This window comes from Podarcis gaigeae (assembly GCF_964106915.1).
Source record: "Podarcis gaigeae genome assembly, chromosome: 8".
Taxonomy (NCBI): Eukaryota; Metazoa; Chordata; class Lepidosauria; order Squamata; family Lacertidae; genus Podarcis; species Podarcis gaigeae.
Genome location: NC_139684.1, coordinates 51,212,759 through 51,225,744, shown reverse-complemented (window position 1 = coordinate 51,225,744; position 12,986 = coordinate 51,212,759). Strand labels below are relative to the sequence as shown.

Below are 12,986 nucleotides of genomic sequence, written 5' to 3'. Positions count from 1 at the left end.
ATGATCCAGTGGCTATGACTTGATGTGCACCAAAAAACAAGAGCAGCCATTGGTGAGCTGCTGCTGCTTATGAATTATTTGCTTCATTGGTCAGCTTCCTTGTAGTTGCATTCCAATTGGCTGCTAAGAGTCTACCTTACCTCTTCCAGTCATCCTCTGACTCCCAGAACTCGTAGACAATGAAAGTGACCCCATCAGGAAGCCTGACTGCAGTTACACTGGAGAGAGAGAGAGAGAGAGAGAGAGAAACGTGGGCAGCAGTTGAAAAAACTTTGTGGATAAGGGATACAGCGTGAATGGCCATATATTCTTTGCAACATTTTGGATGGTCCCCATAAAATTATGTCTTGGAGGTGGATATTGGAATTCTCCTTGCAATCATTTCCCTGCTTGTCATGAAAACAGAAACTATTCAGCAATTATCTCTGTGGTTGATGAACCACAACAATTCTTGTGAACTGTCTGCCTCTTACAAGAATGTGAAATTAAGAAAAGAATGTGACAGCCACTCTTTAATTGGATCTATTTTTAAAATTTTATGGGAGTGCATTGGCCCACGATCACAACTAGCTTTGGGCTCCACTCACAATCCCATCCCGGTAAGATATCTGTAAGAAATGACATGGTAAAGGAGGTTGTGGGAACCGGAGTCAATCACACACACCCTTTGCCCCATCATATCCAACATTCCAGCAGGAGCACAGAAGTGGTACTTACTGAAAGCAGTCCCGTTCTCCTGCCACAGTCTTCAAGTACTGCTTAAGGGAGCCACAGAACTCCCCCAGATGCTTCTGGGAAACTGTCATCTCAGTTCGTACCAAAAGAAGATACTAGAGTGAGAGGGAGAGAAAGAAAACCAAAGTGAAATGAATCTTCACATAGTTGAACCTTGACTTTGACAGATATACTTTGCTTTGGAGAGCTGGTGCAGTAGTGAATAAGAGACTAACAGTGCAATCCTAGCTATGCTTACACAGGAGTAAGTCTCACTGAATTCAGTGGTGTTTTTGTTCCAGGTAAGTGGGGTTAGGATTGCAGCCTTGGCCATAATTACAAATCAGGAAGACCTTGGTTCATATCTCCCCCCTTGCCCTGAGCTCACTAGAAAGTTTTAAGGAACCGGCTGTCTGTCTTGACTTATCTTTATCTAGTTGTAAGCCTTACAACAACTCTGTAATGTTTGATTGCTTGAAAGTCCTATACAAATGCTGCACACCAGCATCCATTTGGTACATAGGATTGTATTCCAAGTAGAACAGACCCATTTGAATAAATGGTTCTACGTTAGCCATATCCATTCATTTCAATGGGTTCACTCTGGGTCTAGCTAGCAGTGGATACAACCCACAGTGCTCACTTCCTGGTTGCTACAGGAAGTGTTCTGTCTCTGTTGCAGCTACCTCTGTCTCCACAGCCAACTAGCAAGACCCCAGGTAATAGGGTGGGGGCCCTCCTCTTCTACGCTGCATGCCTGGGACATGGAGAATAATCAAACCTGACAAACAAGTCCATCTCATGCAGCTATGTGCCGAGTTGTGCTACATCCTGCAATACAAATGAGTTGCAGGCAAGGAAGTAAGAAGGCAGTGATTTCCATTCTGACCTAGATTCATCACAATTAGCAATGCTTCCATGCCACTGCAGTTCAGTTTCTGCAAAATACATCTCACTGTCTGTTATTCAATATAAGATACATAATTGTTTACATAACCTACATTCGCTTTAATGTAAAGGGAATGTGAAAACATCATTAATTATGTGGTGTTTGCAGGCTTAAAACACAACAATGATGTAAACGAATACTGATTGTATTTGCTCAACTGATTTCTTTTCCTGAAAGAAATTCTTTTGTTGGAATTCCTCAACATCCTTATTTGTCGGTTAACATATTTGCCATCCCTCAACCCCCGAGTCCACCCTGTCACTCCTTCTGCCCCTCCCTCTGGAAGAAAGAGCCATCTACTGTCAAGAAGACTTGACATACTGGGTACCTATCTTGCAAGAAAACTGGTGACATAAATATGAAAGGAGGGAGAAAATATATGGAGAGAGAAGATAGATACATTCTGGGTTCTCATTGTCTCATGTAATTTTATTATGCAGATTTGCTTTAAAATTGCTGACTTTATATTTTAATGCATTTTGTCACTTGTTTGTTTTATTGATATTTTATATTGCTTTATGTAAAATGCTTTTATCCTTCTTTCTCCTCAAGTTATACTCTGTTCTTGTTCAGTTTACCCAGTAAAGTATTATCACTTTCTTTAATCTCTGGATTCCATCTGTGTTACTCAAGTTAATAACAACTACCTAAGAGAGAATTACTGGTCCAAGCAAGCTTCATACCAGTGTGGGGAATTTGAACCCTGGTGGCTCAGGTAATGGTCACGAATACCATACTAGCTCTGAAATTCCAAATGTTCAAAAACTACGCAATATAGGAAAGAGGATTCCTTCCTCCCACATTGACAACAACTGCCTCCAAACATCAAGCAGTGATGAAGTGGAGCAAATGAGAAATCATTCTTCAAATATAACCATCTTGTATTAGAGAGCTATACCGCACCCCCATTTCCAAGATGAAGGTAGATGAATTTTGAATCTTCCCTTACGAAGTCAAAATATGCCCCCCCCCCCCCCGCCATGAGGTACCATATGAAGGCACTCTTGTCAAATGCAGGCAAGCTATTTTCAGGCCCTATTTTCATACTCGAGTTGCTTTTTTAATCACAAGTGGCTGGATTTGATTAGAAAAGCAATCGCCCCAGTTAACCTTGCTCACAGCTGGAACCAAACAGCAAAGCTTGACAATGAATGCAGCTTGAAACCACGTCACTTGTTAATATGGAGGAAATGTGGGGCCCTTGATAGGGCTCATAGGGTGAAGGAGAGGCAAATGTGGCCCAAGACATTTTGCTGTCTGAGGCAAAAGACAAAATGGCATCCATTCCACATACAAAAGCGAAACAGATTGACAGCTGATTCTTGCAATACGACACACATATTGGATTTCCCACTTTATCACTACCTGAAGGAGTCTCAAGCGGCTAACCTTCTCCTTTCCCTTCCTCCCCCACAACAAACACTCGGTGAGGTGAGTGGGGCTGAGAGACTTCAGAGAAGTGTGACTGGCCCAAGGTCACCCAGCAGCTGCATGCGGAGGAGCGGAGACGTGAACCCGGTTCACCAGATTACGAGTCTACCGCTCTTAACCACTACTCCACACTGGCTCCCTGTCTACTACCTGCCGCAGGTGGCTGTCTTCTTCTACCTTATGGTGGGCCTGGGGAGATAGAAGGCAATAAAAGGAGGCCTGTTTTCTTTCTGCCCTCCCTCCTCCTTCCCCCACACTGGAAATTCCTCACCAAGAGGAGGGTTGGAACTGAGCTGATGCTCAGGTTTAGAAAAGTCAAATGCCTTAATTTAGGGAAGAAAAAAAAGAAATCCCTAAATTTCTATTCCCTTTTCCCTTGTTTATTTCTTAGGATTGTTGTTACGTTGATCTTGAAAATTAATAAAAATTATAATTTATAAGTCAAACAAATTAATGGAGGGTAAGCCTATTAACAGCTCCTAGCCACAGTGGCTATGTTCCACCTCTGCAGTCAGAGGCAGTATGCCTTTGAATACCAGTTGCTGGGAATTTGAAGAGTTGGAAGGGACCCCTGGGGTCATCTAGTCCAACCCCCTGCAGTGCAGGAATCCAGCAGGGCCCTTCTTACGTTCTTAGTTTGATCAAGTGCCAGAAAACTAGAGCAGAGTTAAATCTCCTGCACAGTGATGCCTAGCATCATTATGAATCTGCTTCTAGCCCATACACATGCAGATTTTGTTCTAGAGGTGTACGAGTATTAAGATGTCTGCTTGTATGCAGGGGTGATAGGTGTCCAGACTGTCTATGCGGGAGGGATTTGCACACGTAAAGTGGGTTAAAGGGCACAGTTGTTCTAGTGCACCAAATCCACTTTTGCAAGTAGCAGGCATTCGCAATTTGGAATGCGATGGTGGAATGGATTCAAAGCGTAGGATGAACAAATGGCTAAAAGGCAGACATATAAACACCCTGTAAGCAAATCAGGATGAATGCCTTATGTCATGTAACTGTCCTGCAAACAGAATGAATGCTCAATGAAGACTGGATATAATTTAACCACTGCATAAGCTTTGTGCAAGCAAATCAGGATACTTGATTAATAGATTGTCTGGAGGGAATCAGGGACAGGGACTTGCTTAAATCTTTGGCACAAGACTTTCAACGGCAGCACATTCTCCAGGCAACAGCTCAGTTCACACAACAACAAAAACAGGATCTCTGAGCTAATCTTTTCAAACACATCTGGGACCTGTCACAAGGAATCAGTGGGGAGTCCCTGGCAGGTAGAGGTTGCATTTTCAAGGCATTTTATGCATTCAGCGTGCAATCAAGGCTTAGCCAAGTGTGACAAACATGTCTCTTATTTGTACTGCTCTGCTCTGCAGAGTCAACCAGTCCTGAGCTATAAAGCATTTCCCTTCAGCAGCTTGGAGGAGAGTCAAAGAAAAACATGGATGCATCTTGTGCGCAGTCTGTAAATAAAGCAATAATGAATCTTTTTTCTCAAGCTGAAAATCTGCCTGATTAATACCACCCATTAATAATGGATCCACTCCTGCTAACTGCCGCCAATTAAAGATAGTGCACTCACCTCATGGTACACCAATTACACAAATTTCTACAATTTACCACAGATTATCTAGCGGGGGACTTATGTGAGGGAAAACTTAATGTTTTAGAGTCTCAGGCAGGAGATGATTAAACAAACAAGAAATGTTGTATTAAACAAAAAGAAGTTTATGAAACGAAGTGGGTAAGGAAATGTGCCCTTTCAGGTAGAAGTTAACTTATTTACTTTAACTAACTATAAGATGCCTCAGGCTTAAACCAAGTATTATAGGCACAACTCTTCTTAAACTTCAGTTAGTAAAAATCAGTTGGTACACATTAGGTAGATAAATATTCACGTTTCCAGAATAGATGGTAAAATGCCTAACTTAGTTTCTTTCACTTAGATATTACAGTTAAATACTTTCAACACCATACCTCTTCCTTCACAGCTTAATATTTTGGTTCATGAGCAAGGGGCACTTCTTCTAGTTACTCACTCTCTTAACCATCCCACACCTGAGGTCTTCTAAATGATATATCAGACCCAGGGGATCACCGCACCCCTGGTTACTAGGTTGGGAGCCTTCAGTACCTAGAAGAACTCTCCCCTCCTGGCTATACTGAGACCCAGGTAGCCTGTATCCCCACAAGATCTCTCTCTCCTGGTTCAGTCACATCCCTCCCAGAACACTCCTGTCTGTATACCTTCTCCAGACACTCAACCCAGTCTCCCCATCCAAGCTGCGAGGCCCTGTCCTCTTGCTTTGGATAGTCCCCTCAGTGTGGATGTTTAACTTAACTCCGAACCAGTTCTCCCTGTCTCCCAACCTGAAACCTGTCTAACATCTCAAATCAAATCCTAGTCCTCTTCTCAAACCCAGCCCTATCTCTCATCTTAAATCCAGCCCTATCTAACTCTCTCCCTTCAGAAACTGCTCCTTTTATTCTTTCCCCTCCCCAAGGTGCTGTTCCTCCCCCTCTGTGGCTAGCAGACTCTATAGGAAACCAGAGAGAGGCTCCAGCACTCTGGTGGAATTTCAGGAGGATGGCATCGCCAGACTCTGGTCTGGCTCTGCTCTGCTGTCCGTCGCAGCATCTTTTTTCTTCAGTTGAAATAATGATTCCACAGTATTTATCATTTTATAAAATTCAGCTGGATTGGATTGGATTGATCTTTATTACGGCCATTGGCCCCTCACACGACAGTTTCCCATACCACCATAATGTACTTGAACCTCCAAATTTAAAGAATTCAGCTGGGTTTTGCTTGTAGCCGAGACCAGCTGCCAAAGCCCTAGATCTGATCCAGCCACCTCTCTATAGTTTGTGAGGTTTCAAAAGGCATTTCCTGCAGGCTTCAAAGCACATATTTGCCACTGGGCTGCAATATTTAGCTGACTCATCCATTGGCGATTGCACCCACATATGTTTGCAGGCTGGCCACTGTCATAAAAGGATGATTTGGCTTGATCCAGCGGGGCTTATATTTTTATGATTAAAAATCTTTAGATCAACTAATATAGTGTGTTCACAATCGCAATAACAGAATCATAGACTCAGTGGCGTAGCGTGGGTTGTCAGCACCGGGGCAAGACAAGTAATTTGCACCCCCCAACCCGTGGATTTGCGCCCCCTAACCCTAACCCCCAGATGTTGCGCCCGGTGCGGCCGGCCCCCCCTGCACCCCCCACGCTACGCCACTTCATAGAGTTTTAGAGCTGGCAACTGCAGAGTCAAACCAGAACACAGTATTATGAACTGGCCTTAATGTTTATTTATTTACCAGGCTACTGCTAGATGCGGAGGAGAAATGTGATTCATTTCTCATATTACAGGCAAATCTACCTAACTGGCACTTTCTGCAATAATATGTGAGCTGAGAGACAGCCACCCTGGGAAATTCACCCTCCTCTGAATTTTGCAATACAGTTCTCCAGCCAAGTAATGTGTACAAAAATGCAGGTACCAAGGTAAAGTGTGCATGAAAAAAAATATAGTGGTGGAAATATGCTTTGCAATAATGGGTATGTATGCTAGGGAAAATTGCACATAAAAATGTGTAGTGAGATCATATGACATCTGCACTGGCTGCCTATTTGTTAGCAGGCCAAGTTAAAGGTTTTTGCTATTAGTCTATAAAGCCCTTAACAGCGTGAGACCAGTTTACTTTGAATATCACCTTCCCCCATCTGTGTCTACTCAACTACTTTGATATGAAGAACTGGCACAAGAGTCATTCAATATTTATTCTGCACAGGAAAGAATCAATTTTTCAATGTGGCAGCACCTATCCTGTGGAACTCCCTGCCCATTGACATTGGGCCTTTGCTGTCCTGTTTTCAGTGTCTGCTAGAAACATTTTTGTTTAGAGAAGATGACATGTTTTTTTAACATGCAATTTTATTTTTAATGTGTGTTTTTAACTGCTCATTTCATCTGTTTTTTAGTTTTTTAGGTGAACGTTTTCTTTAACTATTGATTTTTATCAACAATTTTATTTATGTTAACAGCTTAAAGGTTTTTACAATTAAGTGGTGTACAAATTCTGTTAAACTAAACAAGTCTCTCCTCCAGTTTTAAGAAAGTTGTGACCTGCTTCCTTTTTCAAGGGGTTGCAAAAACAGCAAATGGACCATATGGCTGAGATGGCGTTTCATGTTGATATAAGAGGGGACAGCATGTGTTGGACAACCTAGGATTCCACAGGAGGGGAAAGCTCATTAGGCCTTCCTCCTGGCTTGCATAAAGAAGAAATGACCTTTCGACTCATATTTGCAGCAGATGGAGGTCTAAGATGAAGGGGTGGGGGCAAACGCCCCTCCCCATTCTGGTGATTTGCATATGTAAATGTATTTTATTTCCTGAAGAGAGACAGGAACTTTTTTGAGTACTCACTGTGCAAGCTGTGTTTTCACTGTCTGACAGTCGCTGATGCAGGTCAAACCAAAGAGTCTGTAGTGGGGAAAACAATTTTTAGAAAGATTAGAAGCTTTAGTAGTGAAAACCCCCCACTAGAAACAACAAAAATCAGCAAAAGCCCCCATTAGCAACTGTGTGGCATAGGAGTTCACATGGAACAGAGCTTATTTCATATACACACTAGCTAACCAGAATTCACCAAAAGACATTGCAGCTAAGGATTGTTCTGTGTGACACTCATTGCAAGAGCCAGTGTGATAGAGATGGGCTAATCTATCTATTTTGTTTTTCTAGGTGCCTCATCTTTTCTCTATTAGATTCAGTTCTCCACATTTCTGCAGCAATTTGATTTTTTAAAAAAATACAAAGCAAAAATCCCTATGACAATTGGTCACGATTGTGATAATTTTGCCTAATAAACACATTTTTTGTATGCAGCTTTGACTAAAATACAAACTTTCTGCATTTTTCTAATATAATGCATGTGCATTACTGTTCTTTTAACCAATATATGCCTTTTCAGAATACTTCCACCCAATTATGTGCATTTTCATACATAAGGTTTGCTTGGAAAACTGCACCACAAAATTCAGAGAACTGAGCTTTGAAGGATAAGTGTGTTTCAGATAACAAGTCAATTTGAAAAGTGTGAATTATGTAGTTTCTCATTAAAAGGCAAACTAAGTCAAATTTCTCCCCCAAGCCCTAGGTAGAACAGATCATATTTCATACAGAATTCAGAATCAGAATTCACCAAGACATTGCGACGGAAGTATATTTATTTGATACCCATTGCAGCAATTAGTGCCATCTAGGACTGAGGCTCTGTGCTTTTTCTCCATTCCCCATGCAGTCTGAAATGGCACAGATCACTCTGCCAGTGTACTTCATTTTGCTGTATTTATAGGCTAAGCCTCAGCTGACCCACAGAGACGGAAAGTTCTGCTTCCTCTTTAATCTGTGTGATTCACACACACATGCAAATTTCACCACTTGCTACAATTAGCGAACATTTCACTCTGATTTGATTCAACATGTGTATGCCGCTTTTCCGAAAACTACGTTGAGCTCAAAGCAAGAACAAAGCATTAGAAAATAACATCTGCATCAATTAACAGTATGTTCATCAAAATATACAGGAACATATCAAACAAAAACTAAACCAGGCACTTGTGGCCTTCCAGAGGTTGTTGGACTCCGATTCCCATCAGCCCCAGCTTCATCTCCTTGGTTGCCCTTTTCTGGACCTTTTCCAACTTTACAATATCCTTTTGGGGGCGAGGCAACCAAAACTATACCACAATGCTTAAAAAACCCCCACCCCATATCCCTGCTTTCTCTCACACACATGGACCCCAAATGTGCCATGCTACTGCATAACCTGAGTCCATTTCTTAATTAGTGGCTCCTGTAAGGGTTCGTATTTCTCCTGTGGTGTTGAGATAGATTAAACGCCTGAGATAGATTAAACGCCTTTGCTGTGTGATGTGCATCAGAGGAAGGGAAATTCTCCCTCCTCCCCATGAATTGTTAATGTGAGAAGGAAGAAGGCTGGCATGTTTTCCGATCCAAATTCCCTAAGCTATAGGAAATGCTGCAGGAAGGGTTAGCCACGGACAGGACCAGTTTCCCAGTGAGCAGGGAGGGCTGCGGATGAGTGGCTAGGGATTGGGGTGGGGGAGCATGGAAATTCAGTTTGGTTTGGATTTTAATATGATCCATACTTTCTGATACAATATTTCAACTGAAACTCTGTAATTCTCTGAAATTTACATTTCTCTAGATTCTGCACTGTAGCTCAGTTCTGTCTGCTCTGACAGCCAGCAGCTCTCTGGGGTTTCAGGCTGACTATTGCTATGTCTATTGAACAATGTGAACAATTTAAGGAGATCTAAGAATATCTGTCACCAAGTATTGTCTATCTTCACTTTAGCAAGGATCATGTATGCAAAAAAAGAAAAGAAAAGGAAGCCAGGAAAGATGGAGAAGCAAATGGCAAATGTTAACAATTAGACTGGATAGTGGGAGACAGAAGGAACTGTGATTGATTACATGATACTATAAAATAAGTTAAGGAAGAATTAAATTTTACTATTTTTCACTGATTTGCTCTATATGCAACATGAAGATTTTTGTCCTTAACCTTTTCTACAATGTAGTTAGATAATTGTTTTGTATTGCTTATTAATTAAATTTATAAACATTTTTTGCATTTTTATTTTTTTAAAAAACCTCTATACAGGACTAGGTGGAGAACCATATTCGTCCCTTCTATCACCTCTTCTGAACTGGTAGCTGCAGTTCCACCCTGTCACCACTCACAATGGTGGCATTCAAGTACAGTCACAAAGAGACAAGGTTCTCCTTGCTCTGCCAAGCCCCAGGGTCCTCCGACTTCAGCCCTTAGTTGCTAACTTCTGGCACCTTATAGGAGCAGAATAGTCAGCAAGTGTCTAGGGCTGAAGAACCCTTAAATCCCTTGTGTGGCTACGCTGGGGTGGATAACCAGCTAGGCCAGGGATCTCCAAACCCCACTAAGTGCAAGTATTGCCTGCTGGTTACAGAGACTCCTTTGGAAGAGTCATATACTGGAGACCTCACAGTTATTCTTTTGTGTTGTCATAACAACCCAGGGAGAGGGGCACCTCTATAAAATAATGATCATCTTGGCCACATTTTTAGAAGCTGGTTGTCAAGGTAACAGTGTGTGTGTGTGTGTGTGTGTGTGTGTGTGTGTGTGTGTGAATACCAGTCCATATTTGTGAGCTTTAGAATGTGTGTACATTTCTATGAATTATTTTTGGAACAAAATCCACATCCTTTGCTCCTGTTGTCAGCAAGCAAATCCAGGTACCAGCATTAGAATTCAGAAGGAAGACTTAGAACAGCAGGGAAGACCTCTAGCCTGCTGCCTTCATTACACCCAAAAGGTCATGCCCGGCTGCCCTACACAGGATGTGATGCATGATATCAGGGGTGCAGCAGGAGGGGATGGGGCTCAGCAGAAAAGATGCTTGCGGGCACTGCAAATCAGCTGCTCTGTGGTGTCTATAAAGTCCCTTTCAAAGAGCAGGGCAAGACAGTGCTTTGACCTGGGCTTCTGGAGACATCTTCAAAAACCCCAATTAAGAGCGCAATTTTGCACAGTGCTTTCATCCAACAACCAACTGATGGGGTAGGTGGAGATGAAACTCAGCCAAAAGTCAGCTTGCAGGCACTGCTGATCAGTGGCACCTGCAAAGCACTGTTCACAAAACCCAACCATCAGCTGAACTTCAGGCCTTGCAAAGCCCATGTGCACAGTGCTTTGTTAGACCTGGCGATCCCAACACTTTGTAGGCTATGCCTATGATTGCCTATGATTGTGACATGGGGTGGGGTGATTGGACCTGTCAAACTTTGCCTGCAGGGGTGGGGGACATATCTAGCTGGCCCACCAGTCAGATCCAGCTCCACAGCTCTGAATTTGAAGGACTTCATAGAATCATATAACTGTAGATTTAGAAGTGACCCTGAGGGTCATCTAGTCCAACCCTCTGCAATGCAGGAATCTTGACATGTGGTCCCCCATCCAGTTTGAAACTATACCAGACCCTGCTTAGCTTTGCAAACGTGCTAGCAGTTTTATTGCTGCACCATCCATAAAACATGGCTTCAAGACATGGCCGAAGTGAATGCAAGTATTAAAATACTGAGGGCTGCAAATAATATACTATGGATTCTAAGATAAGTTATGGTGCAGTCCTAACCCCACTTACCTGAGAGTAAGCCCCACTGCATTGAATAGGATAGCAGCAGCATGCCAAGGTTCATCATTGGCCAACTCCCATGGTGGGGTGGAGGTTGGGTGCTTCCCAACTCTAAGCAGAATACCATTCCACCAGGAAGAGCTGAGTGGAAGAAGAAATTGATCCTCGCTCTACTGCCATGCCAACCCTGCTTACCTGCTGTTTAGCCAATGAAGTTGTGGCCTGATTTCACCCAACACTGCTGTCTGATTGGAGTTATTTCCACTGCACTTGTGAGCCACAAGCATGCACCTGCCTAGGCAAATGTTTCCATATCTACCTCATCATCCCTGCCTCCCCCCCATCTTCACATTACAGCATGGAAGGAAGGATTTCCCCAATTATGATCCCCAGTTGCTTTTCCAGTTCACTCTGCCTAGTGTTTCACTCATCTTAAATTCTGGTTTAAGAAGTGGAACCTGCAAGAAAATATTGAAGCATGGAGGGTTCTCCTTCAGGATATTCCACCTCCTTCCTCCCACTCAATTTCCTATCCCTCCCCTGCTCCCCTGGACATTTCAAAGTACACAATCACCAGGGAGAAATTCGGGAGAAGCGAATTTTGGGAGCATCTCTACCTCATCATGACCATTTGCTTTTCATTCATCAAAGCTACTTAAAACTGTAAAAGCATACAGAGCACAGAATCCAGAATACAAAACGTAAAAAATAACATCAAAAAGGTGATTGACAAAAAATGCTCATTCTTGCCCCACCCTGCAAAAAGATGAAAACCATTCTCTCTCTCTCTCTCTCTCTCTCTCTCTCTCTCTCTCTCTCTCTCTCTCTTATTTTCACAGCTTTTAGTCCTAGTTTGCTGTTTTGTATCACATTTGGGTCTTCCTGTTCACCTCTCACTTTAAGAATTCAAGGGTGATATGCTTCTGTTGTGTTATGCATTATTTACTCTGAGGTTTCCTCTATGCTCCATTTCCATTCCATGAGTTCCTACTCAATACTTAGCTTGTCAACAAGCAGGGGGGTCAAGTGTCCTATTTTTCAGAGATGGGTTGCTAGAGGAGCTTTCTCTTTGAAAGTCAGTCTGGCCCAAATCTGCTTTAAAGAAAAAGAACTCTAAGGAAGTGGGGGGAATACTTCAAGTTCTCCATCAACAGTTAGTCCCTGGGCAGCAGACTGAGCATGGGCAAAATTCATCCCACTATGGTGAGATAAACTGAATTTATAAATCTTACAGTGACCACTGGTGCAACAGAGGTGCAGGTGCAGGGCAAAAAGGAAAGCCTACTCTTCATCTAGTCCATCTTCCAACCTTATTACCTGGGGACCAAACCTAAGGTCCTGTCAGATTTTTGGGTGCTATTGCTGACCTTGTTTGTGTCACTAAAACCTGGTTGGGGAAAGTAGGAGGGACATGCCTCTCCCAAATGTGTCCTCCAGGTTGTGTGGTTCAACACCAGCTGAGATTTGAGGTTAGAGAGACAGAGACTTTGATCTTTAGGGTCCAAACCTCCTCATCAGCTGTTGGCTGCAGTGGCGTAGCGTGGGGGTGCTCTCTGCCCCCTGCTAAAATCCACGGGTTAGGGGGCACAAATTACTTGCCTTGCCCCGGGTGCTGACAACCCACGCTACGTCACTGGTTGGCTGAGTTAACATTTACCTGTACCTGGTGTTGG

General features: G+C 42.9%; 1 protein-coding gene across 1 annotated transcript in view; it reads right to left on the bottom strand.

Annotated features, from left to right (window-relative positions):
* Window positions 1-12,986, bottom strand: part of NECAB2 (N-terminal EF-hand calcium binding protein 2) — a 163,231-nt gene that overhangs the window by 7,390 nt on the left and 142,855 nt on the right. Inside the window, exons 9-11 of the mRNA XM_083749971.1 lie at window positions 7,541-7,597; window positions 718-830; window positions 141-218 (exon numbers count right to left, since the gene is read on the bottom strand). Of these exons, the coding sequence (XP_083606097.1) occupies window positions 141-218; window positions 718-830; window positions 7,541-7,597 (248 nt within the window). The remainder of the gene's footprint in view (window positions 1-140; window positions 219-717; window positions 831-7,540; window positions 7,598-12,986) is intronic.